Source organism: Hyla sarda, chromosome 2 (genome assembly GCF_029499605.1).
Source record: "Hyla sarda isolate aHylSar1 chromosome 2, aHylSar1.hap1, whole genome shotgun sequence".
Taxonomy (NCBI): domain Eukaryota; kingdom Metazoa; phylum Chordata; class Amphibia; order Anura; family Hylidae; genus Hyla; species Hyla sarda.
Window position 1 is genome coordinate 207,459,874 of NC_079190.1, and position 26,988 is coordinate 207,486,861.

The following is a 26,988-nucleotide window of genomic DNA, read 5'->3' on the forward strand; positions in this document are numbered from 1 at the left end:
GAATATGCGATATTCGCGATGAATATTTGAATTGCGAATATTCGTGAACAACACTAAAAGTCAGATGACCCCTAGTGGTAGCTATTTTCATGTTTGATTTTTTTAGTAAAATTGCATTTTTTTTTAAATAAATGTATACGGTACTTAAAAAAGTAATCTTATCAGTAGTTCTACAAAATATAAAAGGTTTTTCATAATGACAGTTCCTCTTTAAACATTTAGTAACCGGTAGCCACTAAAATTATCAAACTATTAATATTATTTCCTTCAGATGGACAATGAAATACTCAAGGTGACAGAGACCCCAAGAAAACCAGTAGACAAAATGGTTGAATTCAGTATCCTTATTTTAAATGAACCATACAACAAGGAGCTAGCTGACAAGACTAGTGATTCGTATAGAAAGTTTACTGGAAAATTTATTGCGGAGGTAAGTTCTACCTACATCTATAAGCTACTCATTGCCCACAACTGCCTTATAGTTCTTGATTCTGATCAAGTAAAGTACCAGCAAATTGTTGGTAGCTAATAGTCCAAGGACAGTTTACACATAATATGGTGATATTTTTATGTCTATTATTGTAGGTAAAGTAACGGCTTGTTTTACTTAATCTTTCAGATAGAACCTATATTTCAAGCTTTGCCTGGATATAAAAGAACCATAGTACAAAACATCAGGTATTGCTCATTGTTCTACCTGTATTAGAAATATATACACTTTAGCAAGTTCAATGAAATTCTAAGGCACAATTTTCTTGTTTTTTTCAGTCCCTCCATACAGGATGACAGGTACTGTAAACGTGGAGCATTAAATTGTTGAAAATTTGTGCACATTTTAAAGTTTTCTTTGTTTTACACGTCTTTGGTATTCAGGTTTCAAAGTGTCCCTGTCATTTGCAAAAACTTTTGACATGACACAGAGATATTGTCTAAAGTTCTGATTGGTCAAGGTCTGAGTGTTCAGACCCCTCCAATGAACGCTAGACTTTGGGGAAGCATGTGGCTTTGCACTTCACTCCCTGACTCACTTCGATCTCCATCTCACTGCAGGGGACATACTCCATAGACTGCATAGTACAGTGGGGCAAAAAAGTATTTAGTAGTCACCAATTGTGCAAGTTCTCCCACTTAAAAAGATGAGAGAGTTTCATCATAGGTACACCTCAACTATGTATTTGGTCAATAACAAAATTTCATCTCAATACTTAATGTTATATACCCTTTGTTGGCAATGACAGAGGTCAAACGTTTTCTGTAAGTCTTCACAAGGTTTTCACACACTGTTGCTGGTATTTTGTCCCATTCCTCCATGCAGATCTCCTCTAGAGCAGTGATGTTTTCGGGCTGTTGCTGGACAACATGGACTTTCAACTCCCTCCAAAGGTTTTCTATGAGGTTGAGATCTGGCTAGGCCACTCCAGGACCTTGAAATGCCTCTTACGAAGCCACTCCTTCATTCCCTGGGTGGTGTGTTTGGGATCATTGTCAGGCTGAAAGACCCAGCCAAATTTTATCTTCAATGCCCTTGCTGATGGAAGAAGGTTTTCACTCAAAATCTCACGATACATGGCCCCATTCATTCTTTCCTTTACATGTTTTGCAGAAAAACAGTGCCAAAGCATGATGTTTCCACCCCCATGCTTCCCAGTAGGTATGTAGGTTCTTTGGATGCAACTCAGCATTCTTTCTCCTCCAATCACGACGAGTTGAGTTTTTACCAAAAAGTTCTACTTTGGTTTCATCTGACCATATGACATTCTCCCAATCCTCTTCTGGATCATCCAAATGCTCTCTAGCAAACTTCAGATGGGCCCGGACACGTCTGGCACTGCATAATTTGAGTTCCTGGCAGCGTAGTGTGTTACTGATGGTAGCCTTTGTTAATTTGATCCCAGCTATCTGCAGGTTATTCACTAACTAGGTCACCCCCCCCCCCCCCCCGTTTGGTTCTGGGATTTTTGCTCACTGTTCTTGTGATCATTTTGACACCACGGGGGTGAGATCTTGTGTGGAGCCCCAGATCGAGGGAGATTATCAGTGGTCTTGTATGTCTTCCATTTTCTAATAACTGCTCCCACAGTTGATTTCTTCACACCAAGCTGCTTGCCTGTTGCAGATTCAGTCTTCCCAGCCTGGTGCAGGTCTACAATTTTGTTTCTGGTGTCCTTTGACTGTTCTTTAATCTTGGCCATAGTGGAGTTTGGAGTGTGACTGTTTGAGGTTGTGGACAGGAGTCTTTTATACTGATAACAAGTTCAGTATAAATACAGGTAACGAGTGGAGGACAGAGGAGACTCTTAAAGAAGAAGTTACAGGTCTGTGAGAGCCAGAAATCTTGTTTGTTTGTAGGTGACCAAATACTTATTTTTCATCATAATTTACAAATAAATTCTTTAAAAATCAGACATTGTCATTTTATGGATTTTTTTTCTCATTATGTCTCTCATAGTTGAGGTATACCTATGATGAAAATTACAGACCTCTCATCTTTTTAAGTGGGAGAACTTGCACAATTGGTGGCTGACTAAATACTTTTTTGCCCCACTGTATTACTGTATACAATAAAACCCTTAAAACCAATCTGATCTACACTAGGTTTTTCAATGATACATTTTCAGTTCTTTATATTTGTTTGGTCTCTCAAGTTGGTTTGCTAACTGATGCTTATCTGTATATCATTGACAGAATTTTACTTATGTCATCCCCTGTAATTTTCATGTGTACCTACCTAGAAACTAGTAGTAAAACGATCTATAGCAGTGGTTCTCAACCTTTTCGGCGACCGTACCCCCAAGACGCCGAATTTGCGCGCGAGGGGTACCTGCGGACAAAAGGCGTGTTCTTACCTTTATACTAATGCATCCCCCCTCCATCTTAATCCCCTTGTCCTAGTATTCCCCCTCTATCTTAATCCCCTTGTGCTATTATTCCCCCCTCCATCTTAATCCCCTTGTGTCATTATTCCCCCTCCGTCTTAATCCGACTGTCCCACTATTCTCCCCTCCCTCTGCTCCCCTTTTGCCATTATTCCCCCTCCATCTTAATCCCATTGTGCCATTATTATCCAATATGGCAAAAGGGGATTAAGATGGAGGGGGGAATAATGGCACAAGGGGATTAAAATGGTGGGGGAATAATAGCACAAGGGGATTAAGATGGAGGGGGGGGGGAGGATAATCAACCCCCCCCTCCATCTTAATCTCTTGTGCCATTATTCCTCCTTCCCTCTGGTCCTCTTGCGCCATTTTCCCACATCCATCTTAATCCCCTTGTGCCATTATTCCCCCTTCCATTTTAATCCCCCTTCCTCTGATAACCCTTTTGCCATATCTGATAATAATGGCACAAGGGGATTAAGATGGGGGGGGGGAATGGCAAAAGGGGATCAGAGGGAGGAAAAATCACACAAGGGGATTAATATGGAGGAGGGGGGAATAATGGCACAAGGGGATTCATATGGAGGGGGAGGGGGGGGATGATAATTCCCCCTCCCTCTGATCCCCTTTTGCAATTATTCCCTCCTCCATCTTAATCCCCTTGTGCCATTTTCCCCCCTTCCTCTTATCCCCTTTTGCCATATCAGATAATAATAGCACAAGGGGATTAAGTTGGAGGGGGGGAAAATGGCAAAAGGGGATCAGAGGGAGGGGGGAATAATGGCACAAGGGGATTACGATAGAGGGGGAATAATAGCACAAGGGGATTAAGATGGAGGGAGGGGGGATAATCAACCCCCCCTCCATATTAATCCCCTTGTGTCATTATTCCCACCTCCCTCTGATCCCCTTTTGCCATTTTCCCCCCTCCATCTTAATCCTCTTGTGCCATTATTATCCGATATGGCAAAAGGGGATCAGAGGGAGGGGGAATGGTGCAAGGGGATTAAGATGGAAGGGGAGAGGGATAATGGTGGAGGGGGGGGGGGGGGGGGATGGGGAGTAATAAAGTACAAGGCATTACATTTTAATGCCTTGTGCTTTATTACTCCCCATTCCCCCTCCAACATTATCCCTCTCCCCCTCCATCTTCATGCGTTGTGCTCCATCCCATACAGTCCCCCATCCGTCCCATACAGTCCCCCCTCCGTCCCATACAGTTGTTATTTTTTTTTACCTGGCGTCCTGCGGTCACCTGTTAGGTGTTCCTTCACGTAGCGCATCCCGTTCGGTGGGGCCACACTGACGTGTGACGTCCTCCTGCGCTGTGCGGCAACTCCCCACAATGTTAGGGGAGGTCACACGTCTCCCCGGCAACCACGCAGCTCACTTACAGTAGCCACGGACGCAGCTCTGGCCGCGCTACTGTACAGTGAGCTGCCGCGGCTATGCACTGACAAACACTGGCCAATGCTTGGCAGGTATTTGTCAGCACTTTCGCGTACCCCCAAGCAACCCCTGACGTACCCCTAGGGGTACGCGTACCGCAGGTTGAGAACCCAGGATCTATAGGACTGTTTTGCGTTTAGATGGTTGGGACTCCAAACAACATTGGAATCTTTTTCTTTTGGCAAATTTCCTTTCATTTGACCTCAGGTACAAGGAGGCCTTACCTTTTTGGAAAGTGGCATGGCTAAAATGTGACACCATGCACCAAAAGTGTTTCAAAACTTGGAGGCAAAGTTTTTGACCAAATTAAGCCAACTCATAGGTAGTGTAATGTTAAACTAAAGTGTTCACAAATGCAACAAACTTACCTAACAGCATGAGCCACTTTGATAAATGTGGCACATGCTTACACTATGTAGTTTACACCATCTATGCAGTTTACACCAACTAAGTATAAATTTTACTAAATCTCCAGAGTTTTGTTATGTATGTATGTATACTAATATTTAAATCTTTTTTTCTACTGCAGAATTGTTTTACAAGTACAATATGCAGTTATTTTTGAAGGAGATGCAGATGCCATTAATAGTGCAACCTTGGACCTAATGAACCTTCATTCCAATAAGATTGAAGACACCTCATTGAATGATATTGAAGATAATCCTACAGCTGTTTATACAGTCAGCAGCTTCAGAAATTACATAGTAGATGCTATAAACAAGCAGTTATTACCGGGAGAAGGCACATTGGCTATAGATGCAGACTCTCTGCAGCTTGTTAGTGGTAAGTGAAATCATCATTACATTAAAGAGGACTAATCCCCCGATAATAGATCACATAAGTATCCTGAGATATGTGGGTTAATTGTTTGTCTGACAATTCATGTATTCTGTAATATGGGTGTGAACTTAATTTTAATAATGGGAAAGACTATTAAGTGATTGGCAGGATTATACAGTCAGGAGGTGTGTATTAGACATACATGCATCTCAATGTCAAACATTCACACGCCCTGCTTGTTCATTTGCTAGGGCATAAACAATTCAATAGACAGTAGCTCCTCTCCCCATGTATAAAGTGATGTGTTGCCTACAATATTAAAAAATAAAATGAACACATACAATCAAGATATTTTTTCTGCAGCTGTTTGCTCCCGGCAATTGCCCCATAAAAACTATCCTGTAAGCAGTGCCAATCAACTTGAATATAGTCCACTGGCACTCATGTTGTGCACTCGTCTTGCCTGTCTAAAAAAACTTGACTCACAACCTCTTTTAACCCCTTCCTGCAGAATGTCATATATAAACGCCGGGTTGTGCAGTGCGTTCGCGCATCCCGGCGTTTATAAATGACATTCAGTTAACCCGGCGATGCGCAGCATCGCACGAGTTAACTGGCAGAAGTCCCGCTGTTTCCAGCAGGGGACAACTTCTGCTTCACCCCCAGGACCATCCATTGATGGTCCTGGTCAGCGATCACTGTGATTGGTCCCTGTGGACCAATCACAGTGATCTGGGGTGAAAGTTCAGATCCCCCGCACTGCCCGCCCATGGAAGTCGGGCAGAACGGGGGACGATGGCTGCGGGGGCTCGCGGGGACCTGCGGCATAGGGGGGGAACATCAGGGGACCGGCGGCCTTACCTGGCGGGACCGAGGAGCAGCGGCAGGACCGGCCACGTGGACAAGCAGCGACGGGACCGGCAGGTAAGTATATGGTCCTCAGAAGCAGCAGTGAAGATCTTCACTGCTGCTTCTAGGAGTCTGAAAACTACAACTCCCAGCATGCCTAGACAGCCTTTGGCTGTCTGGGCATGCTGGGAGTTGTAGTTTTGCAACATCTGGAGGGCCCCAGTTTGGAGACCATTGTATAATGGTCTCCAATCTGTGCTCTTCCAGCTGTTGCAAAACTACAACTCCCAGTATGCACTGACTGTCCAGGCATGCTGGGAGTTTTAGTTCAGCAACATCTAGCCCTTCAGATGTTGCCGAACTACAACTCCCAGCATGCCCTTCAGCTGTCTGGGCATGCTGGGAGTTGTAGTTTTGCAACAACTGGAGACACACTGGTTGGGAAACATTGTCTGTTTCTAACTCAGTGTTTCCTAACCTGTGTGCCTCCAGCTATTGCAAAACTATAACTCCCAGCATGCACTAACAGACCATGCATGCTGGGAGTTGTGGTTTTGCAACAGCTGGTGCACGCCCCCCCCCCCCCCCCTGTGAATGTACAGGGTACATTCACATGGGCGAGGCCTTTACAGTGGGTTTCTCGCATCTTGAGATGCAGCAAATTTTGCGCCGGGAAACTCGCTGTAATCCCCCGCGCATGTGACTGTACCCTAAAAACACTACACTACACTACACTAACACAAAATAAAATTAAAAGTTAAAAACACTACATATACACATACCCCTACACAGCCCCCCTCCCCCAATAAGAACGTCTGGTACGCCACTGTTTCAAAAGCAGAGCCTCCAGCTGTTGAAAAACAACAACTCCCAGTATTGCCGGACAGCCGTTGACTGTCCACGCATGCTGGGAGTTTTGCAACAGCTGGAGGCACCCTTTTTGGGAATCACTGGCGTAGAATACCCCTATGTCCACCCCTATGCAAATCCCTAATTTAGGCCTCAAATGCGCACGGCGCTCTCACTTTGGAGCCCTGTCGTATTTCAAGGCAACAGTTTAGGGCGACATATGGGGTATTGCCGTACTCGGGAGAAATTGCGTTACAAGGTTTGGGGGGCTTTTTCTTCTTTAACCCTTCATGAAAAGGAAATGTTGGGGTCTACACCACAATGTTAGTGTAAAAATTTTTGATTTTTTACACTAACATGCTGATGTTGCCCTATACATTTTCAGAAGAGGTAAAAGGGAAAAAAGCCCCCCAAAATTTGTAACGCAATTTCTCCTGACTACAGAGATACCCCATATGTGAGCGCAAAGTGCTCTGGGGGCGCACAACAAGGCCCAGAAGGGAGAGCGCACCATGTACATTTGAGGTGATTTGCACAGGGGTGGCTGATTGTTACAGCGGTTTTGACAAACGCAAAAAATAAAAAACCCCACATGTGACCCCATTTCGGAAACGACACCCCTCACGAAATGTAATGAGGGGTGCAGTGAGAATTTACCCCCCCCCCCCACAGGTGTCTGACGGATCTTTGGAACAGTGGTCCGTGAAAATGAAAACTTGTACAGCCCACTGTTACAAAGATCTGTCAGACACCAGTGGGGGGCAAATGCTCACTGTACCCCTTGTTACGTTCCTCAAGGGGTCTCGTTTCCAAAATGGTATGCCATGTGGGTTTTTTTTGCTGTTCTGGCACCAGAGGGGCTTCCTAAATGCGATATGCCCCCCGAGCAAAATTTGCTCTCAAAAAGCCAAATATGGCTCCTTCTCTTCTGAGCATTGTAGTTCGCCCATAGTGCACTTCAGTTCAACTTATGGTGTACCTCCATAATCAGAAGAGAAGGGGTTACAAATATTGGGGAGTATTTCCTGCTATTAACCCTTGCAAAAATGTGAAATTTGGGGGGAAACACACATTTTAGTGGAAAAATTATATATATTTTTTTTACATATGCAAAAGTCGTGAAACACCTGTGGGGTAATAAGGCTCACTTTATTCCTTATTACAATCCTCAAGGGGTCTAGTTTCCAAAATGGTATGCCATGTGTTTTTTTTTTTTTTTTTGCTGTTCTGGCACCATAGGGGCTTCCTAAATGCGACATGCCCCCCGAGCAAAATTTGCTCTCAAAAAGCCAAATATGACTCCTTCTCTTCTGAGCATTGTAGTTCGCCCATAGTGCACTTCAGGTCAACTTATGGGGTACCTCCATACTCAGAAGAGAAGGGGTTACAAATATTGGGGGGTATTTCCTGCTATTAACCCTTGGAAAAATGTGAAATTTGGGGGGAAACACACATTTTAGTGAAAAATCTAAAAAAAAATTTACATATGCAAAAGTCGTGAAACACCTGTGGGGTATTAAGGCTCACCTTATTCCTTGTTATGTTCCTCAAGGGGTCTAGTTTCCAAAATGGTATGCCATGTGAGGGTTTTTTGCTGTTCTGGCACCATAGGGGCTTCCTAAATGCAACATGCCCCCCAAAAACCATTTCAGAAAAACTTACCCTCCAAAATTCCCTTATCGCTCTTTCCCTTCTGAGCCCTCTACTGCGCCCGCCGAACACTTTACATAGACATATGAGGTATGTGCTTACTCGAGAGAAATCGGGCTACAAATATAAGTATACATTTTCTCCTTTTACCCCTTGTAAAAATTCAAAAATTGGGTCTACAAGAACATGCGAGTGTAAAAAATGAAGATTGTGAATTTTCTCCTTCACTTTGCTTCTATTCCTGTGAAACACCTAAAGGGTTAAAATGATGACTGAATGTCATTTTGAATACTTTGGGGGGTGCAGTTTTTATAATGGGTCTTTTGTGGGGTATTTCTAATATGAAGACCCTTCAAATCCACTTCAAACCTGAACTGGTCCCTGAAAAATAGTGAGTTTGAAAATTTTGTGAAAAATTGGAAAATTGCTGCTGAACTTTGAAGCCCTCTGGTGTCTTCCAAAAGTAAAAACTCATCACTTTTATGATGCAGACTTAAAGTAGACATATTGTATATGTGAATAAAAAAATTTTTTTATTTGTAATATACATTTTCCTTGCAAGCAGAGAGCTTCAAAGTTAGAAAAATGCAAAATTTTCAAATTTTTCATCAAATTTTAGGATTTTTCACAAGGAAAGGATGCAAGTTACCACAAAAATTTACCACCATGTTAAAGTAGAATATGTCACGAAAAAACAATCTCGGAATCAGAATGATAACTAAAAGCATTCCAGAGTTATTAATGTTTAAAGTGACAGTGGTCAGATGTGCAAAAAACGCTCTGGTCCTTAAGGCCAAAATGGGCTTGGTCCTGAAGGGGTTAAATAACCAGAGGAAAGGAGCTGTTTTTCTCCCTGTGTGTCCGTCTGGAGGACATTACATTAACAACTCTTAGATTGTAATAGGAACTGCGTAATGCTTGGGGGGAGTCATAAAGAGCTATTAATAGTTGTTTTAAAGTATTTTTTGTAATATTAAAAACACCTTTTTCATCATTTTTTGCTTCCTTTTGACCCCCTTGTTGTTATTGTTATTTGGTGCTGCTAGGACAGAAAAAGTCCCTCCCCTTCTCCCTCATACATTTGACAAAGATAGTCCCTTTATACTTTTTAAATCTAGCTTTAAAATAATTAGAAGCTGAGCAGAGCATTTTCAACTGCGCTGCCATATTACTGCTGAAGCTCTGGTTCCCTCACAATCACAAAGATATTTCTCTTGGCTGCTCTACTATGAACAGAGAATCACTCTGCAGAGACCTGGCTATGGAAAGAGTAAAATTACCCATGCATCTGAACTCAGGACTGAGGCCCCCACAAGCTTTAGATATAGCCAGGAGAATGCGTCTGTGCACATCACTCCCCAGCTCACCACCTGATTCAACTCATTGCAGGAAACAGGCTCCAGTCAATAGAGTCTGTTGGGGCAGCAAGCCAGAGAGCGAAGCTCACAACTGCGCACTTCTCCCAGCTATATCAAGATATCAGTCAGGGTCACAGGACTGAGAACTATACCTATTAAAACTTATTACATCTTAGTAGTATTTTGTATAATAATTAATGCTTCCTAAAATTTATATTTACTCTATAACTTTTTCCAATCAAACTGATCACTCTTTATGCTTAATTTGTAGTGAAGACTGTTCCATCATATCTTTACGATGAATGGACTTTTGTTACTGACAAACCAGCATTTCCTGTTCCCTCCACAGCTGATGTTGTAAGTACTAACTATTTCATATTTCAGTATCTAAAAGTTTAGATACAATATAGATAGATATTAGTGGTAAGAATAATAGCAATTACTCTTGTGACAGATACTAGCCAAAGACAAATGCTGAATAAAATGATTCAAATATATACTTTAGGATTCACTATCAGCGATATTCCTCTAATGCCACTAAAGTGCCACTGAATTTACCAAGGAGAATAAAATAATAAGTGGAGCATTTTTCTGATGCTGCTCATTTTCCAAGCTCTTAAAATGAGAGCTGGAATCAAGTTGGATGTTCCCCTTTTCCCTAATTCTTCACGAGTATTACATTTTTTTAATAAAATTTCTTTGAAAAAGAAGCATTCTACTGTTAAAAATAAAATGTTTAAATAAAACTAATCTATTATGTATTGTAAAGGAATTATGGAAGAAAAGTTTCTATTTACTGATCAAACTTTAGATTAACGAATGTACGGTCTCACTGCCCCTTTATTCTACTTAACATATATAAATAACTGGCAGTTCTCCCATGACTACATTTGTATTTCTTTGTTTATTTTAATAACAGCTAATTATAAAAAAAAATTAATGTAAAGTAGATCCTGCACCCGCTCCAGTAAATGTAGATATAACCTTATCCTACAGCACGGATCACCAACTATGACCATCATCCAGACTGAAAATTTCACTTGGATCCAGTTAAATTTAAACACAAAAATACTTAATACAACCATCTACTTAATACAACCTCCAAAGCTGAAGTTTTATTAAACTGTGATTAAAGGGGTATTCCAGGAAAAAACTTTTTTTTTTTTAATATCAACAGCTGCTGAAGTTGAGTTGTTCTTTTCTGTCTGGCAACAGTGCTCTCTGCTGACATCTCTGCTTGTCTCGGAAAGTGCACAGAGTAGAAGAGGTTTGCTATGGGGATTTGCTTCTACTCTGGACAGTTCCGAGACAGGTCTCATCAGAGAGTAGTGTTGAGCGGCATAGGCCATATTCGAATTCGCGAATATTCGCGAATATATGGACGAATATTCGTCATATATTCGCGAATATTCGCATATTCGTTATACCCTCGTTTTATTTTCGCATATGCGAAAATTCGCGTATGCGAACATTAACATAAGTGAATATTGGCATACACAAAATTAACACGTGCGGAAATTCGCATATGCGAAAATCAGCATATGCTAATGTTCGCATATGCGAATTGTCGCACGCCAGTCTCACACAGTAGTATTAGAGCCTTCTTTACACCACACAAGCTGGAAGCAGAGAGGGGTGATCACTGTGATGTGTACTGTGAAGAAAAAAAAAAAAAAAAAAAAAAAAAAAAAAGAATATTCGTAATTACGAATATATAGCGCTATATTCGCGAAATTCGCGAATATGCGATATTCGCGAATAATATTCGAATTGCGAATATTCGCGAGCAACACTATCAGAGAGCACTTAGACAGAAAAGAAAAACTCAACTTCAGCAGCTCATAAGTACTGAAAGGATTAACATTTTTTAATAGAAGTCATTTACAAATCTGTTTAACTTTCTGCAGCCAGTTGATATATATATATATATATATATATATATATATATATATATACATTTTTCCTAGATAACCCCTTTAAGATCACAGCTTAGGTGGTCGAAATGCTTTGGCATGTAGTCATACAGTACAATACTGCAAATCTGTATGTATCCTGTCTGTATTAAGTTGAAATAAAGTATTTTTGCATTTTAAGTGGGTCTAAGTGGAATTTCTAAGTAAGGGTAAATTATAACTATTGGAAATAAACATTTAATTGGTTCGATCTATCATTTGAGACTACCCAGTGCCTCAAGATGCATGTTTCTCTTAATAACTTTACTTATAACAGCATATTTTACTAACTGGTTACCATTATGTTTTAGAATAATGCATTACAAGCTGAATGGCTTCCAACTAGCTATTCAACTATCAAGAACCCCTATCTACATGAAGAAATAAGTGAAGAACTTACATCAAGAAGTCAAGTTGCCCTGGAAGCAGAAAGCCCTGTTACAGAAGACATTGGTTTTAAAGTTTATGCCACATCAACCTTGGAATACAGCTTTACTTCTCCAGCAGCCGACTTAACCTTCCAGCCAAATCCAACATTGAGTTCACTCGAACCTAGCAAAGTCACAGTTACCAACTCTGTAGAAATTCAAGAAGAATCAGGGGACAATGACCTTACATTGTTTCAAGAGTCAACTCTAAGCACATCTCCCGAGCATGATTCTAAAGATACAGAAATTCCTATTGAAATCCAGGTAATAACCACCAACCTGCCTACAATCCCGATTACTTCATCAGCTGGCATACACAGTTCAGACATTGTGACTTCTGCAATAGCTGCCGAAGAACCTGCACTTAGTGAATCTTCTTTGGAGAGTTTACTTAATAAGACAGAACAAACAAATGCGGTTTTGGATATAGTAACCACACAAGTTATTTCTGAAAGCATGCAAGAAACAGCCGAAATACTTGTAGAAGACAACTTACTGCCAACAGCAGAAAGTATTAAACCTATGGATGAGGGTTCTGGCTCAGGATTTGGACATAGGGCTGAAGAAGAATTTGATACATGGTCTTGGATTAAAACAACGGTGGATCCACTTTCTTCTGTTAAAGGACAACCAATAGATGTAGATTTAATGGACACGACAAGAAACTATGAAGACCTAATTGAAGAACATTTTGCTGATACATCTCTTGAGAATATCAGATTGGATAGTACTCAGGTCAGTCCTGTTTCAGACTTGAACTCCGATGCTTCACATCCTCAAAGCTCTGTCACCACAGTTGGTCTAGTAATACAGCCTGTTATGCAAGAGTCCTCAACAAATCCCCCTCTTGTGTTATGGACATCTGAATACTGGAATGAGTTGTCAGTGCAAACACTAGTATCGTCTGAAATACATGAAGATGTTCTCACTAGTGAACCAGATGTTTTACATGAAAGTACAAGGGGTTATTCTCCATCTTTAACAAAAGATACATTGTGGTCTACACAAACACCAGAACCTCTTGTACAGACAAGCCAAGTTTTGGAAAATGATTTAGATAAAACAGAGATTTCAATACCTAATGAAATAGAGGCACATGTAGTCTATGGAATAACCACTCAAACAGTTCCAACAACTAGTGAACATGATAAGAAAGCCATCTCTGACACAAATGCCATTTGGATATCATCAGCTAATGATGTTATCAAAGAAGAAAGTGTATACTTTACATCAATGCCATCATCTAAACCACAAGAGGAAATGTTAAATACCATACCCCACGTAGAAGCCACCAGCACTGACGTTGACATTAATTTTACAGAAGGAAACAACATGCCCAATATAATCCCTATAATCCAGAAAGGGGCGGCCATTACAGATTCTGTACAGTATGAACCACCTCCCAACACTACCTCTGTAGGGCCAACAAGTTTTTTGACCAACGATATAGAAATAGTAGTTGATGTTCAGGACAGTTCTGTAGAGTTTGATTACATGAGCACAGTATATGCGCACCCTGACATTAGTCCAGAAGAAAGAAGCATGAGAGCAAAGAATATTGATTCTACAGAATTGGCTGGTATTGTGATTTCTACCCATGAAAACAGTGTCAATGCTTCAGCACGTGCAAAAGCCCTTGTGGTGTTCTTCAGTCTCCGTGTTACCAATATGATTTTCTCAGAGGATTTATTTAATAAACGTTCCCCAGAATATAAGGCATTGGAACAAAGATTTCTTGAACTGGTAAGCATTGACACCAAGGTTTGATGAATTTACTTAGATAATAAAAATCTCTAGGTGCTGCAGCCATTAGAATTCTGTAGAAGATTGCCTGCTAGATGTCTCGTTATTGTAGAGGTACTATTGTGGTTTATATCTTGATAGCAGCTTAGTTAGTTTGCTATGCTACTTCCCAGAAGTACTAGTACCCAATTTATGCAAATTATTTTATGAATTATTTTAGTAAAGTTATAGTAGTTGAATTTTTTTTGTTGTTGCATTAAAGTAAACATAGTAATAGAAGCCTTGAGTTCCTTGGGCGTGCTAGAAGAAGATTTATGCTCAATATATTTAGAATATGTTAATATCCATTTTTAGTGCATTATAAACTTTGTTGCGATTATTGCACACACACATGAATTATCAATAGTAGTAAGTCTAGTCTAGGTAGGTTGCTTGTGAGTAAACCCCTAAGGCCCAGTTCACCATCTAGAGCTAACTTGGGGGCTATACACGATTTGTTTTGTATGGTTTTCATTTGACCATATATATGTTGTTAAAGGTATTTTCCAGAAACACCTAATAATTAAAGGGGAACTCCGATGGAATTTTTTTTTTCAAATCAACTGGTGCTAGAAAGTTAAACAGATTTGTAAATTACTTCTATTTACAAATCTTAATCCTTTCAGTACTTATCAGCTGCTGTATGTTTCAGAGGAAGTTGAGTTGTTCTTTCCAGGCTGACCCCAGTGCTCTCTGCAAACACCTGTGTCCATGTCAGGAACTGTCCGGAGCAGGAGAGGGTTGCTATGGGGATTTGGTTCCACTCTGGACAGTTCCTGACAGGGACAGAGGTATAAGTAGAGTGCACTGTGGTCAGACAGAAAATAAATTTGAAAAGAAAAGAACTTTCTCTGTAGTATACAGCAGTTGATAAGTACTGGAAGGATTAAGATTTTTTCATAGAAGTAAGTTACAAATCTGTTTAACTATCGGAACCAGTTGATTTGAAAAAAAAAATTGTGTTCCTCCGGAGTACCCCTTTAACAAATAATCTGCCTCCCTGTGCAATAAAACAACAAAAGGCTGCATACTTACCTCACCCGCCTCTCTGATGCTACAGATGTCAGATCTTCTAGTCCTCTCTTCTGTGCTGCTGTACCTCTTTCCCATTACACCCCACTCCCTGTCTCAGCTCTGTGATTGGCTGAGCTGAACTTCATTGGAAGAAGCACAAACAGCACAGGAGCAGGGACTGGAAGATCTGCTGGGTTATCAGGTGATGAAAGTATGCTGGCTTTTGTTGTTTTACTGCACAGGGAGGCAGTTAACTATTTAGTTTTTCCTGGAAAACCCCTTTAATGATACATGAGAGGGAAGGTCCTCAGAAACTTTTCCTCTGGTTTACCCATTAAATCATAATCTGACTTGGAAAGGCAAAAAAGGAATGAATTTAACTGGGACTGATTAGAAATTTGCTCTGCAAACCCCTTTTCCTAGAGTGTGCATGCACTTGAAACGCATCCAGATCCTGGTTTACTGTCTGCACATTGGTGTGTTGTCTATGGCTTTTAATTGTTTGAGGTAAGGCTGCATTCTTATAAAGTGCTGGATCAAGAATGTTTCTCGCAACATATATGTTACTGTGTCCTAACACTGGAACACTTTGACATTTATTTCCATTATTTACATTACTATAAAATTATAGTGCATAGTACCCTGAAAGAACACTTTGCACAGATTACTTTTGCCATCCTTTTTTGTTTCAGTTGGTTCCCTATCTGCAGTCCAATCTGACTGGATTTCAAAACCTCGAAATATTGAATTTTCGGAATGGTAGTATCATTGTAAATAGCAGAATGAAGTTTGCAAAGCCTGTTCCTCGAAATGTAACAAATGCGGTGTACATCATTCTCGAAGACTTCTGTAACACGGCTTATCAAACTATGAATTTGGCAATTGATAAGTATTCTTTGGATGTTGAATCAGGTACTGGAACAAAAGTTGTTGTTTTACATGATTTATTTAACCATGTAAGTAAGAGATAAATTAGAATACTTAATGCTGCATGTTAACAAATGTGTAGAAATAAGCCACACAGTTGCATCCCGGCCACTGGTGCCACTTTTGTGGTGTATACTAAACAGCCTGCACAGCACTTCTCATTGAAGTCCCCTTACTTTGGTACAAAAGCTGCACACGAACAGAAGCCATCCAACGCATTTCAGGGAGATACATCTCTCTACAGCTATAAGTACACTGTCAAGTGCTCCATCTGACCACATAAGGCTGCTTTCACACTATAAAATGTATCCGTTTCAAAGATCTGTTACAAGTTCTATTATAAAAAACCTGAAAATCGGCCGTTAAACGGGCGTTAGAAAATCCCATTATAGTCTATGGGATTTTTACATTATCCGTTTTAACCCGTTATAGCCCGTTATTAGGTTATTTTGTGACGGGTGAATGAACGGAAGAAATAGTGCATGCATTATTTCTCCCGTTACAATCTTCCGTCATAAAATAACGGCTGTTATTTGGGGGGTGGGAGTTTTTAGTGCGGGCATTATTTTGTAAAAAGTGTTTCTTGAGGGCTATATAGTTATCTAAGTTGAACATCTTTATTTTCGGTTATTTCCTTTTTCACTAAAAGTTGTTTTATTTTTTTTCCTTTTTTGAATTTTCCCATTTTTTTCTTTCCTTTTCTCCTTTCTTTGCTTTTCCTCTCTCCTTTTTTTTTTCCTGCTTAACCTCAACACATCTTTATTGTGGCTAGTGGAGCACTTGTTTAAAGGGGTTATCCAGGAAAAAAACTTTTTTTTTATATATTAACTGACTCCACAAAGTTAAACAGATTTGTAAATTACTTCTATTAAAAAATCTTAATCCTTTCAGTACTAATGAGCTTCTGAAATTAAGGTTGTTCTTTTCTGTCTAAGTCCTCTCTGATGACACGTGTCTCGGGAACCGCCCAGTTTAGAAGCAAATCCCCATAGTAAACCTCTTCTAAACTGGGCGGTTCCCGAGACACGTGTCATCAGAGAGCACTTAGGTTAGACAGAAAAGAACAACCTTAACTTCAGAAGCTCATAAGTACTGAAAGGACTAAGATTTTTTAATAGAAGTAATTTACAAATCTGTTTAACTTTCTGAAGCCAGTTGATATATATAAAAAAAGTTTTTTTCCTGGATAACCCCTTTAAATATGTTGTTATTTTTATCATTCCAAAATGGACTTAGCAATACCATCCCCATCTTTTGAGACTTCTAAATGTTTTTTATGTGTATTTCTATTATTCTGCTTATACTTTATCTTTAGGACTATGCAGCACTCAATTCTCAGAATGAAATGTACATCATGCAGATTTCTTTTCTCTCTATTCAGGGGATGTAGCTGACACTTGCAAATTTCAAGCTTGCAATGAGTATTCTGAATGTCTTATAAACAAGTGGAGTGGTGAAGGAGAATGCGTCTGTTACCCCGGATATGTCAGCATTGATGGTTTACCTTGTCAAAGTATCTGTGATCTGGAAATAGATTTCTGTATGAATGATGGTAAATGTGACATTATTCCTGGACAAGGAGCAATTTGCAGGTATTAATTTTTTTCTTTAGCTATTTTGTACATAAAATGGCCTTGTCTTTGTTGAAGTTATATGAATGTATTGTCTGTGTTTATCTGTATACATTTTTTTTCAGATGTCGAGTTGGTGAAAACTGGTGGTATCGTGGAGAACACTGTGAAGAATATGTCTCAGAACCCTTAGTTGTTGGTATTGCCATTGCATCTGTGGCTGGATTTCTTCTTGTGGCATCAGCCATAATTTTTTTCCTAGCAAGGACGCTTAGAGTGCAGAATACAAAGGGCGATTCAGAAGAATCAGGAGGGTAAGATTATTTTATTAGGACTCTCAGTATGAAACATACATGTTTTACATATGTAAGCAGTACTAGATTTATATTTCATGAGCAATTAGGCAACCTTAGGGTAAGTGTGCACAAGATGGATTTGCTGCACATTTTCTAAATCTGCAGCAGATTACGTTACCCTGTCACCAGATTTTGGTAGTGAGCCTCAAGTTGTCTTTAGGGTGTGCAGCATTGTGAAATAGTTATGGCATTATTGACAGCTCAGGGTCGATGTCGTGGCTCTTCATTGAAATCTCGTGTAGACCCAGAAGCAGCAATTCGACCTGGGAAACTTTTAAAACTCGTTTCACAGGGTGTAAGAGTAGAGTGTTGATCTGAGGGATTAATGTATTGATTTTGCATTACGTCAATCTGTCTAAGCAATCATTTGATTGAAAAGTGTAAATAAGTCCCACCCGCAATTAAAAATTCGAATCACCTACCCCCCACTTTTCACATTTTCCAAATACATGTATCTGAACCAATAAATTATCACATTTCTGATCCTGCAATCAACATTGTATGCGCCAAAAAATGGCAAACTCCAAAATTGCTGATTTGTGGTCACAGGTCACATCCCAGAAAATATTGGAAAGTGATCACAGCTATGCCAGCATTATACAGATAAAAACTGCAGATCACAGTGCAAAATATTAGCCTTCACATAGCTCTGTATGTGAAAAAAGTAAAAACATGACTGTTCACAGGTTTTTTATTTAGGAAAAGAAAAACTAAACAGAAAATTATCAAAATTTCAATTAACTTAATGTGCCAATGTGATAGCCTGGGGGAGTTGGGTGTATGGAGTGTAGCTGTGCAGTTACTAAAGGGTGTTTGGTTAACCCTTGCTATTCCTGACGCCAGGTTGAGGGCTCCTCTGTAATGCTTATCCTACCATCACCCTTCCCAAGAGCGATAGGGAGGTATAGAATAATTAAATGTCCACAACCGGAGAGTTTGCTGAAAATAGATGGAACTTTTACTGAAGATTTTATGCAACTTCACAACAGGAACAGTCTCTACAAAAGCAAATTCTCTTGGAGATTGACAAAGGTTGGGACCTTAAGCAATTTTGAGTCTTTAAACTGATATGCACTGTTCCACTGGATTTAGGGGATTTAGTTTTGGTCCAGTAGTCACGCTAGCTGTAGCGGGGATTAGTTTAGAACTCATGGTTTAATTTCTGCTGAGGCCGGTAGGTTTTCCGGCTTAGCGTGTCTTTGAAAGTTGCGCAGATCCGTCCTGCTAGTCCGGCATCCACGAGAGCAGCAACCCAAGAGAGCGATAATTGGCTACAGCTCCCTTATATGGGCAGGGGCTGGACTAGAGCTAATTGGTCCAATACTGCTGTCAATCACCTTTACATAGCATTATGGGTAACATGTGACCCAAGGACCTCCAAAGGTCCTCCAACATAACATAGAGGATTTAACATGGTCACATGAGCGAAGGTCCTGTGACGCCAACAAGGTAAATATACTATACATTATATTAAACATGCATTATTATTAAATATATACATGTATAAACATTACAAAATTAGCATAGAAGAGAGGCGACTAGGGGCTGTCTCACCTGGGGGACCCTACCTGAGCGTAGTTATTCTGACTTTGGGGACCACCACACAAGGTGCGGTATGCAATATGGTACCGGGACACCACACCAATTTTACAAAAGGGTTGTTGAGGGAGGAATAATGAGATAGTCCTTCTGTGTGTCTGTTGGTCTCTCTCTGCTTTACTTTGCCTGTTGTCCAGCAAAGCTTTGTATCTGTCTACTGTCATTCCCAACCAACACAGAGCATTGCATTGCTGGACTGAGCTGTCCCTGCAGCTGTCTGCTGTGAGCACAGTTCAGCCCTGACACTGCCAGGTTCTACAAACCCCTGAAGTTTGGATCAAATCCAGGTTCAGGGGGCTCAGCTCGCTCAACTCTAGTGCCCATAAGATAGCTTCTGAGTGTCCTGAATTGGTCAGTAAATGATTTAGAAGAATTTGTTCTGGCTTTTATTATTATTCTTTATTCATCAAGCCATTTTACTTTCTTGCTATTAAATGTTAACATTTTGATCAATGTTGTCTACTGTGCAGGAGACCAAGTGACAGCCTGTCCTCTATTGAAAATCCTGTTAAATATAACCCAATGTATGAAAGTGACATCACAGGCTACAGTCATTATTACAAGAGATATCCACAGCTTCCATCAACCAGCACTTCTACGAGTCCTGAGACATCAGCGGAATTTAGTAGTGAAGAGATCCGTCACATCTATGAGAACAGTGAGCTCACTAAAGAGGTACATAGATTATGATAGGATACATTTGTTATCTTTTACCTATTAGATATTCTGCATCGTGTGTTACATAATCTATTTCTCTTTAAAGGGGTACTCCGGTGGAATTTTTTTTTTTAAATCAACTGGTGCCAGAAAGTTTAACAGATTTCTGAATTACTTCTATTAAAAAATCTTTATCCTTCCAGTACTTTTTAGCAGCTGTATGCTACAGAGGAAATTATTTTCTTTGTGAATTTCTTTTCTGTCTTGTCCACAGTGCTCTCTGCTGACACCTGATGCCTGTATCAGGAACTGTCCAGAGCAGGAGAAAATCCTCATAGCAAACGTATGGTACTCTGGACAGTTCCTGACACGGACAGAGGGGTCAGCAGAGAGCACTGTGGACAAGACAAAAAAGAAATTCAAAATGCAAAACATTTCCTCTGTAGCATACAGCTGCTAATAAGTACTGGAAGGATAAATAATTTTTAATAGAAGTAATTTACAAATCTGTTTAACTTACTGGCAAAAGTTCATTTAAAAAAAAAAGTTTTCCACCAGAGTACCCCTTTAAGCATCTATTTTTCTTAGTAGATAAAATAACCAACCTGGAGAAGACTCTTCATTTTTAACAGTCTTAAAATCCATAGAAACTAGTAGGCTATAATGTTATGATGTAGCTGGACATTTTATAATTAATTGATTCTATTTGGGCCTCCTCACATTTATTTCAAAGATAGAAAGTGGACATGCACAGTCAGCTCCCTATGCAACTCACCAAAGGACAAGAGACAGCTGGTACCGGCCCATAATTTATGCTTTATCTTACTATTACATTTTTGTTGTATAACTTATTTTTTTTTATTTTTTTTTTTAGGAAATTCAGGATCGAATACGAATAATAGAACTTTATGCAAAAGACCGACAGTTTGCTGAATTTGTGAGGCAACACCAAATGTAAGTAAACATTTTTCTCAATATAGATTTCTATCTTTATATATGAATACATTGAATTAGTATTCAAGATAGCTCTACTCAAGAAGAAAGCTGGCTCCTTAGTGCCACCTTTTGAAGGTAACTACCTTGAAAGGGTACCTTTCATCAAAAAAACTTTTGATATATTATAGATTAATGTATGCAGAATAACTTTCCAATAGCATGTTATTAAAAAATATGCTTCTTTCTATTTAATTTTCCACTTTGAAAAATGACCACTAGGGGTCTCCCTACCAGTCCTTTTTTTTTTATAGATTTCAGACTCATGCAGGAGTCCTAAATCTCAGACTGCAGCCGGAACACAGACAAACTCACCACTGCTCACTGCCAGGGAGCAGTGTTAAGCTTGTCTGTGTCTCGGCTGTAGTCTGAGATTTAGGACTCTAGCATGAGTCTGAAATGCTTGCTGCCAGGACTGGTAGGGAGACCCCTAGTGGTCATTTTTTCAAAGTGGAAAATTAAATAGAAAGAAGAATATTTTTTAAATAACATGCTATTGGAAAGTTATTCTGCATACATTAATCTATAATATATCAAAAGTTTTTTTGATGAAAGGTATCCTTGAAAGATAATGTCCAACTCCAGGGCCTTGAAGCTTGACCAGGGATTACCAGGAACATAAGGGATTCGGATTAATACTAGGAAAAGGTGCGTTCATTTTTTATCCTGAGGCATAACTACAGCATAAAGCAGCATATAACAAGGCCAAACGTACCTTTTCTCCCATTCTCCATCTTAAAAATAGCATAACTACTTTTACTGTTTGCAACAACCAAAAACTGGGTAGCAATGTCAAAATAAAATGCATTTCAAATAATATTTAGAAAAATATGACAATAGTATGTATATATAGTAGTCTTCTTAAAACAGAGGGAAGGAGTTGCCTGCTCCAAACTGGTCTACATTGAAAATATGCACATAGTTTTATTCCTAATATTATTTTTGTGTTATTAACAGGTCTGTTGAAAATGTAAAAAAACCAAGCCCGACAAGTTAATTCTCATCTGTTATTTACTTTATTAAGGAGAAAAAGGTAAATATAATGTCTTGTTTTTGCACAATTATTGTTCAAGAAGCACGTTTGGAAAAATGTATGCACTGCTATGATCAAAGGCACCGGAGGTGGTGGTGCACTAGAGCGGGATCCAAAGCACATCAACGTTATAAGTAATGAATGGTCAGTAAGCTTTCAGGGTCAGACTGTATACAATTTATTATGATTTTATTAAGTACTGGAGTAAACTGCCCAAAATGTATTATGAACAACTAAAACATCTATATATGACCTTCCTGTAAATGTTAAAGAGGTTGTCCCAAAATTAAAATTCCATTTCCAACATGTTTTCAGTTGGGATCATTTAAAAACATATATTGCTGTCACATTATTATTATGATGCCCCCTAGTGATTCTCTTGGATATCCACCTATTGTGTCCAGTATGGTAAGTAGTGCCCCCACTTTCATTTTCTGGTTAGTAAAACAGTTGTGGGACTGAGATACTGAGTGTGTGACCACTACTGGACACATCAAGTGGACTCCTTGAGGTGGAATCAATAGAACACAAGGGATTCTATAACAAGTATGTAACAGTATTATGTAGACACAGTAGCTGTTTTTAAAATTAATATAATAGGGTAACTTAATATTTATTTGTCAGACCACGCAATTAAAAATGACAGCATTGCTTTTAATGTTTGGCTGTGGGTGCGATAACCCCTTAAGAACACAGCCCATTTTGGCCTTTAGAGGTATTCCAGGAAAAAACTATATATATATATATTTTTATATCAACTGGCTCCAGAAAGTTAAACAGATTTGTAAATTACTTTTATTAAAAAATCTTAATCCTTTCAATAATTATCAGCTGCTGAAGTTGAGTTGTTGTTTTCTGTCTGGCAACAGTGCTCTCTGCTGACATCTCTGCTTGTCTCGGGAACTGCACAGAGTAGAAGAGGTTTGCTATGGGGATTTGCTTCTAAACTGGGCGGTTCCCGAGACACGTGTCATCAGAGAGCACTTAGACAGAAAATAACAACTCAACTTCAGCAGCTCATAAGTACTGAAAGGATTAAGATTTTTTAATAGAAGTAATTTGCAAATCTTATTCTTGTAAGACAAGAAAAGTGTTTTCGGAGCACTCACCTCGGACACTGGTTATGTTGCAAATTTTTCTTTATTCATGGTGCGAGAACAAGTGCATAGCAGGGAGGTGGTAAGATGGTACAGGAGCGGGTGGGCTCGGCCGGTGGGCGACGGTCCGTTATCGCGCTCTTGCGCTTCGTCAGGCCCCCCTGATACACATGTTAACATGCTTAAAATGATACACATGTTAACATGCTTTACTATTATTGTCCAACTAAGCTAATCTTTTAAACAAAATTAGAACGTTTTAAATCCCCCTATTCTGACCCCTCTAACTCTCTCATTTGTCTGCATACTGGGCTGTATGAGGGCTCATTGTTTGCTCCATAATCTGCATTTTTTATCATACCACTTTTGCATATAAGTGACTTTTTGCTCACTTTTTTATTTTGTTCTTCTTAATTTTTTTTTTTTTTTTACGTTTAAGCCGTTCACTGTACTGGATCATTTATTATTTTTTATGCTTTATTATAGTAAAATAGGGATTATTTATAGCAATCATTAGATTGCTAATACTGTTCAGTGCATAGTATTATCAGAGACACCAGGAGGATGGACGGAGGCAGGTGAGGGGACTGTTGCTTCCTGGTTAATGTTGAAGTTTTATCCCTGCAGGAACTGCCCACTCAGCCAATCACTGGCTGCAACAATGTCCCATCTCAATCAGTGATGTCTGATTAATCACCAAAACTGTGATATGTAAATTGGTCTGTAGGTGGATTTACATACACTGATTTTAGCCCTCTTTCTGACAAATTTAAATAATCACCCATAATAATGTATGCAAAGAAAGAAAGGAAATAATCCGCTCACCCTTCCAGCAGCATGTCCAATAGTCCCGAAGTAGCCAGATGCATGGAGCTTGGCAGCCACAGACACAGTGTAGACTGATAGAAACAACTCCCTGTGGGAGAAATCCAGCACTCCAGGCTCCAGTCAGGATATATAAAGATAGAAAGCTTTATTTCATCTTCTTAAAACGATTACAGAATGGGGGAAAAAGGAAAAAATATAATAAAATCACTGACGCGTTTCGGGAGGACTAGAAAACTGTAATGAGACCCTGAATAAATAGACAAGAAATGTACAAGTCAAGTCACTCCCACTTCATTAAGGAAATTAAACAGCAGGTGCTTCATACCTCTGAACAGAGCGAAATTAACCCTATATGTGTATATGTATACTCATTGGACATATATATAAGTGTGAAAAATAATATAAACATGTATGAATGTTTACCACAAATGATAAGCACATATATGTCCATGAACAATATAAATGCATAAAATGAAGTCAGGAAAACATAAATGTATAAACAGCCATGTTGTGAGTATATTGCTGTAGTATATGCTAACCTGTATTTGGCAAGCGTAATACATCTGGTATCAATAATGTAGCATAATGTCTGATCTGTTATTAAGACATGCAGGAGATTGCGTGCCCAATTTGATAATTCAATATGCTTCACGCGCCAGGAGTTTCTTCCTCCATTCCCCACCTCGTGGGGGGCATGTAACTTGTTTTATGGGGACTATGCGAAAAGAAACTGTATTGTCCGCATGCGCATCCCTGAAATGTTTGCGGTGGATCGCGCGGGGGTGGAGGGGGTGACTGCAGCGGAACTCCCATGATCAGACATCTTATCCCCTGTTATTTGGATAGGGGATAAGGTGTCTCACAGTAGAGTACCCCTTTAAAATTGTAATGAGCAAGTAGAACTCGAAGCTCATCTAACCCTATTCTTATTTTTTTTAACTTATTTATTCTTTTAGGAATACGAGAAAGTGTTTGAGAAGAAATATCTCTTTTTGCCGTTACAGCAGAAATGAGTTACCTCACGGAGAAGCAGTTTATGCCACAGTTGTAAATACTTAGTGGTGGATTGTGGAATAATGAATGAGTATTGTGTTTACCACTAGGAGAACAAATGTTTCTAATGACTTTTTTTTAACAATATGTTGACTTTTTGTCACTGTGAGTGTTTTTTTTAGCTTTTCCATACCAATATGACTATGTTGTTATGAAGGTCATACACACATGTAAAGCGGGCTGTATTGTATTATAATTCGATCTCAGCCCATAGAGACAGGCTAGGTGTTGTACTTAATGTTTATCACTTATATTTGTGTCATTTGCCTTCTAATATATCAGCTGAGCCCTCAGCCACTCGATGGGTAACTCCATGGAATACTAGATTTCCCATCAGGAAGAAAGGTTATTTCAGAAATCTATGAGAAGATAGAGACTACAGCTGGACCTACCCTTTTATTGTTAAGTTCTCAATATCATGCAGCAGAGAGAGAAACATAAACTTAGACATTGGCTGGGCACTACACCATATCACTGAGGAAATGTCCACATTTTTTGCTTTTCAGGCCATGACCGTGTAGAAGGACTTTTTAGGCAAGGATTAAATGGTCCGTGTTACTATGCTCAATATCTGCAGTGTTAGACAGTTTTTTTTTCTGTTTTGGCTATATGGCTCCTGCACAAAATATACTGAAATATTGGATAAGTCATCTCTAGCTCTCATGTCATTTATATCTTCATGCCTGTATGTCTGTCCATCACCTTTTTTACAATATCCTTGGAGAGCTGTATTTACAATTTTGGTTTGGATTTATCCAGGAACCCTGGACCTGGCCCTGCTAACTACTGTGTGCACTTGGCTTCATTTTCCTGACTGTGCTGTTAAATTGTGTATCTATCTATCCTTTCTTCTGTTTATGTATGGACCCTTGACCCAGGTCTTATTTCAGCGTGCACCGACACATGGATTAAAGGGGTATTCCAGGATTTTTTTTTATTTGACTATTCTACAGGGGCTGTAAAGTTAGTGAAGTTCATAATATAGTGTCTGTACCTGTGTGTGACGGTTTTCTCACAATTCTTCTGTGATTTTCACCTCAATATTTATTTTTAACAGCATACAAAATGACTGTTGGGAGCCTGTCTGCTTCAATGGGTGGAGGGATCAATCTGCAACTAATGCAACAGCTGTAGGCACCCTGATTGAAAACCGCACTGATTTGAATGGATGCATTTCATTGATGTTTCAATGGGTGCCGTGGCTGATGTGTGGGAGGGAGGAAGATTGAATTGTGGGATTTGTAGTCAAAAAAAGAAAAGTCAAACAGGAAATACAAGTTCACAAAAAGCTAGCCACAGTGTTATGGTAATCTCACAACATAGCCATTTAGCCCCAAGACAAGCGCAGATCCTTCCTAAGCATGTCCATTACTGTCTGCCAGGTATGTACTAAAATCACCTTATGGTGGAGAACCCCTTTAAGTGTTGTATAAAGGTGGTGCTGTTTTCTTTCTATTGCTATCTATCTATCTATCTATCTATCTATCTATCTATCTATCTTTCTATTATCCATCTATGTACAGTATCTTTCCTACAGTGGAATGGTGGTATTTAGTCAGGAATTTATTCAGCCACCAATTGTGCAAGTTCTCCCACTTAAAAAGATGAGAGAGGCCTGTAATTTTCATTATAGGTATACCTCAACTATGAGAAATTCACATAAAATCACATTGTCTGATTTTTAAAGAATTTATTTGCAAATTATTATGGTGGAAAATAAGTATTTGTCCAATAACAAAAGTTCATTTTAATACTTTGTTATATACCCTTTATTGGCAATGACAGCTTTCCTGTATTCTTTCCCGCATTCTGTCCATCATAATTGAGGTATACCTATGATGAAAATTACAGGCCTCTCTCATCTTTTTAAGTGGGAGAACTTGCACA

At 39.3% G+C, this 26,988-nt stretch overlaps 1 protein-coding gene across 1 annotated transcript in view; it reads left to right on the forward strand.

Annotated features, from left to right (window-relative positions):
- The window catches only part of IMPG2 (interphotoreceptor matrix proteoglycan 2), a 100,747-nt gene extending 74,203 nt beyond the window's left edge, over window positions 1–26,544 (forward strand). Inside the window, exons 10-22 of the mRNA XM_056560535.1 lie at window positions 272–430; window positions 620–678; window positions 769–789; window positions 4,855–5,108; window positions 10,083–10,168; window positions 12,075–13,934; window positions 15,680–15,899; window positions 17,296–17,506; window positions 17,611–17,799; window positions 19,911–20,115; window positions 20,972–21,051; window positions 22,048–22,123; window positions 25,005–26,544. Coding sequence (XP_056416510.1) covers window positions 272–430; window positions 620–678; window positions 769–789; window positions 4,855–5,108; window positions 10,083–10,168; window positions 12,075–13,934; window positions 15,680–15,899; window positions 17,296–17,506; window positions 17,611–17,799; window positions 19,911–20,115; window positions 20,972–21,051; window positions 22,048–22,087 — 3,384 coding nt within the window. The 3' untranslated portion in view covers window positions 22,088–22,123; window positions 25,005–26,544. The remainder of the gene's footprint in view (window positions 1–271; window positions 431–619; window positions 679–768; window positions 790–4,854; window positions 5,109–10,082; window positions 10,169–12,074; window positions 13,935–15,679; window positions 15,900–17,295; window positions 17,507–17,610; window positions 17,800–19,910; window positions 20,116–20,971; window positions 21,052–22,047; window positions 22,124–25,004) is intronic.
- Window positions 26,545–26,988: the final 444 nt, after the last annotated feature.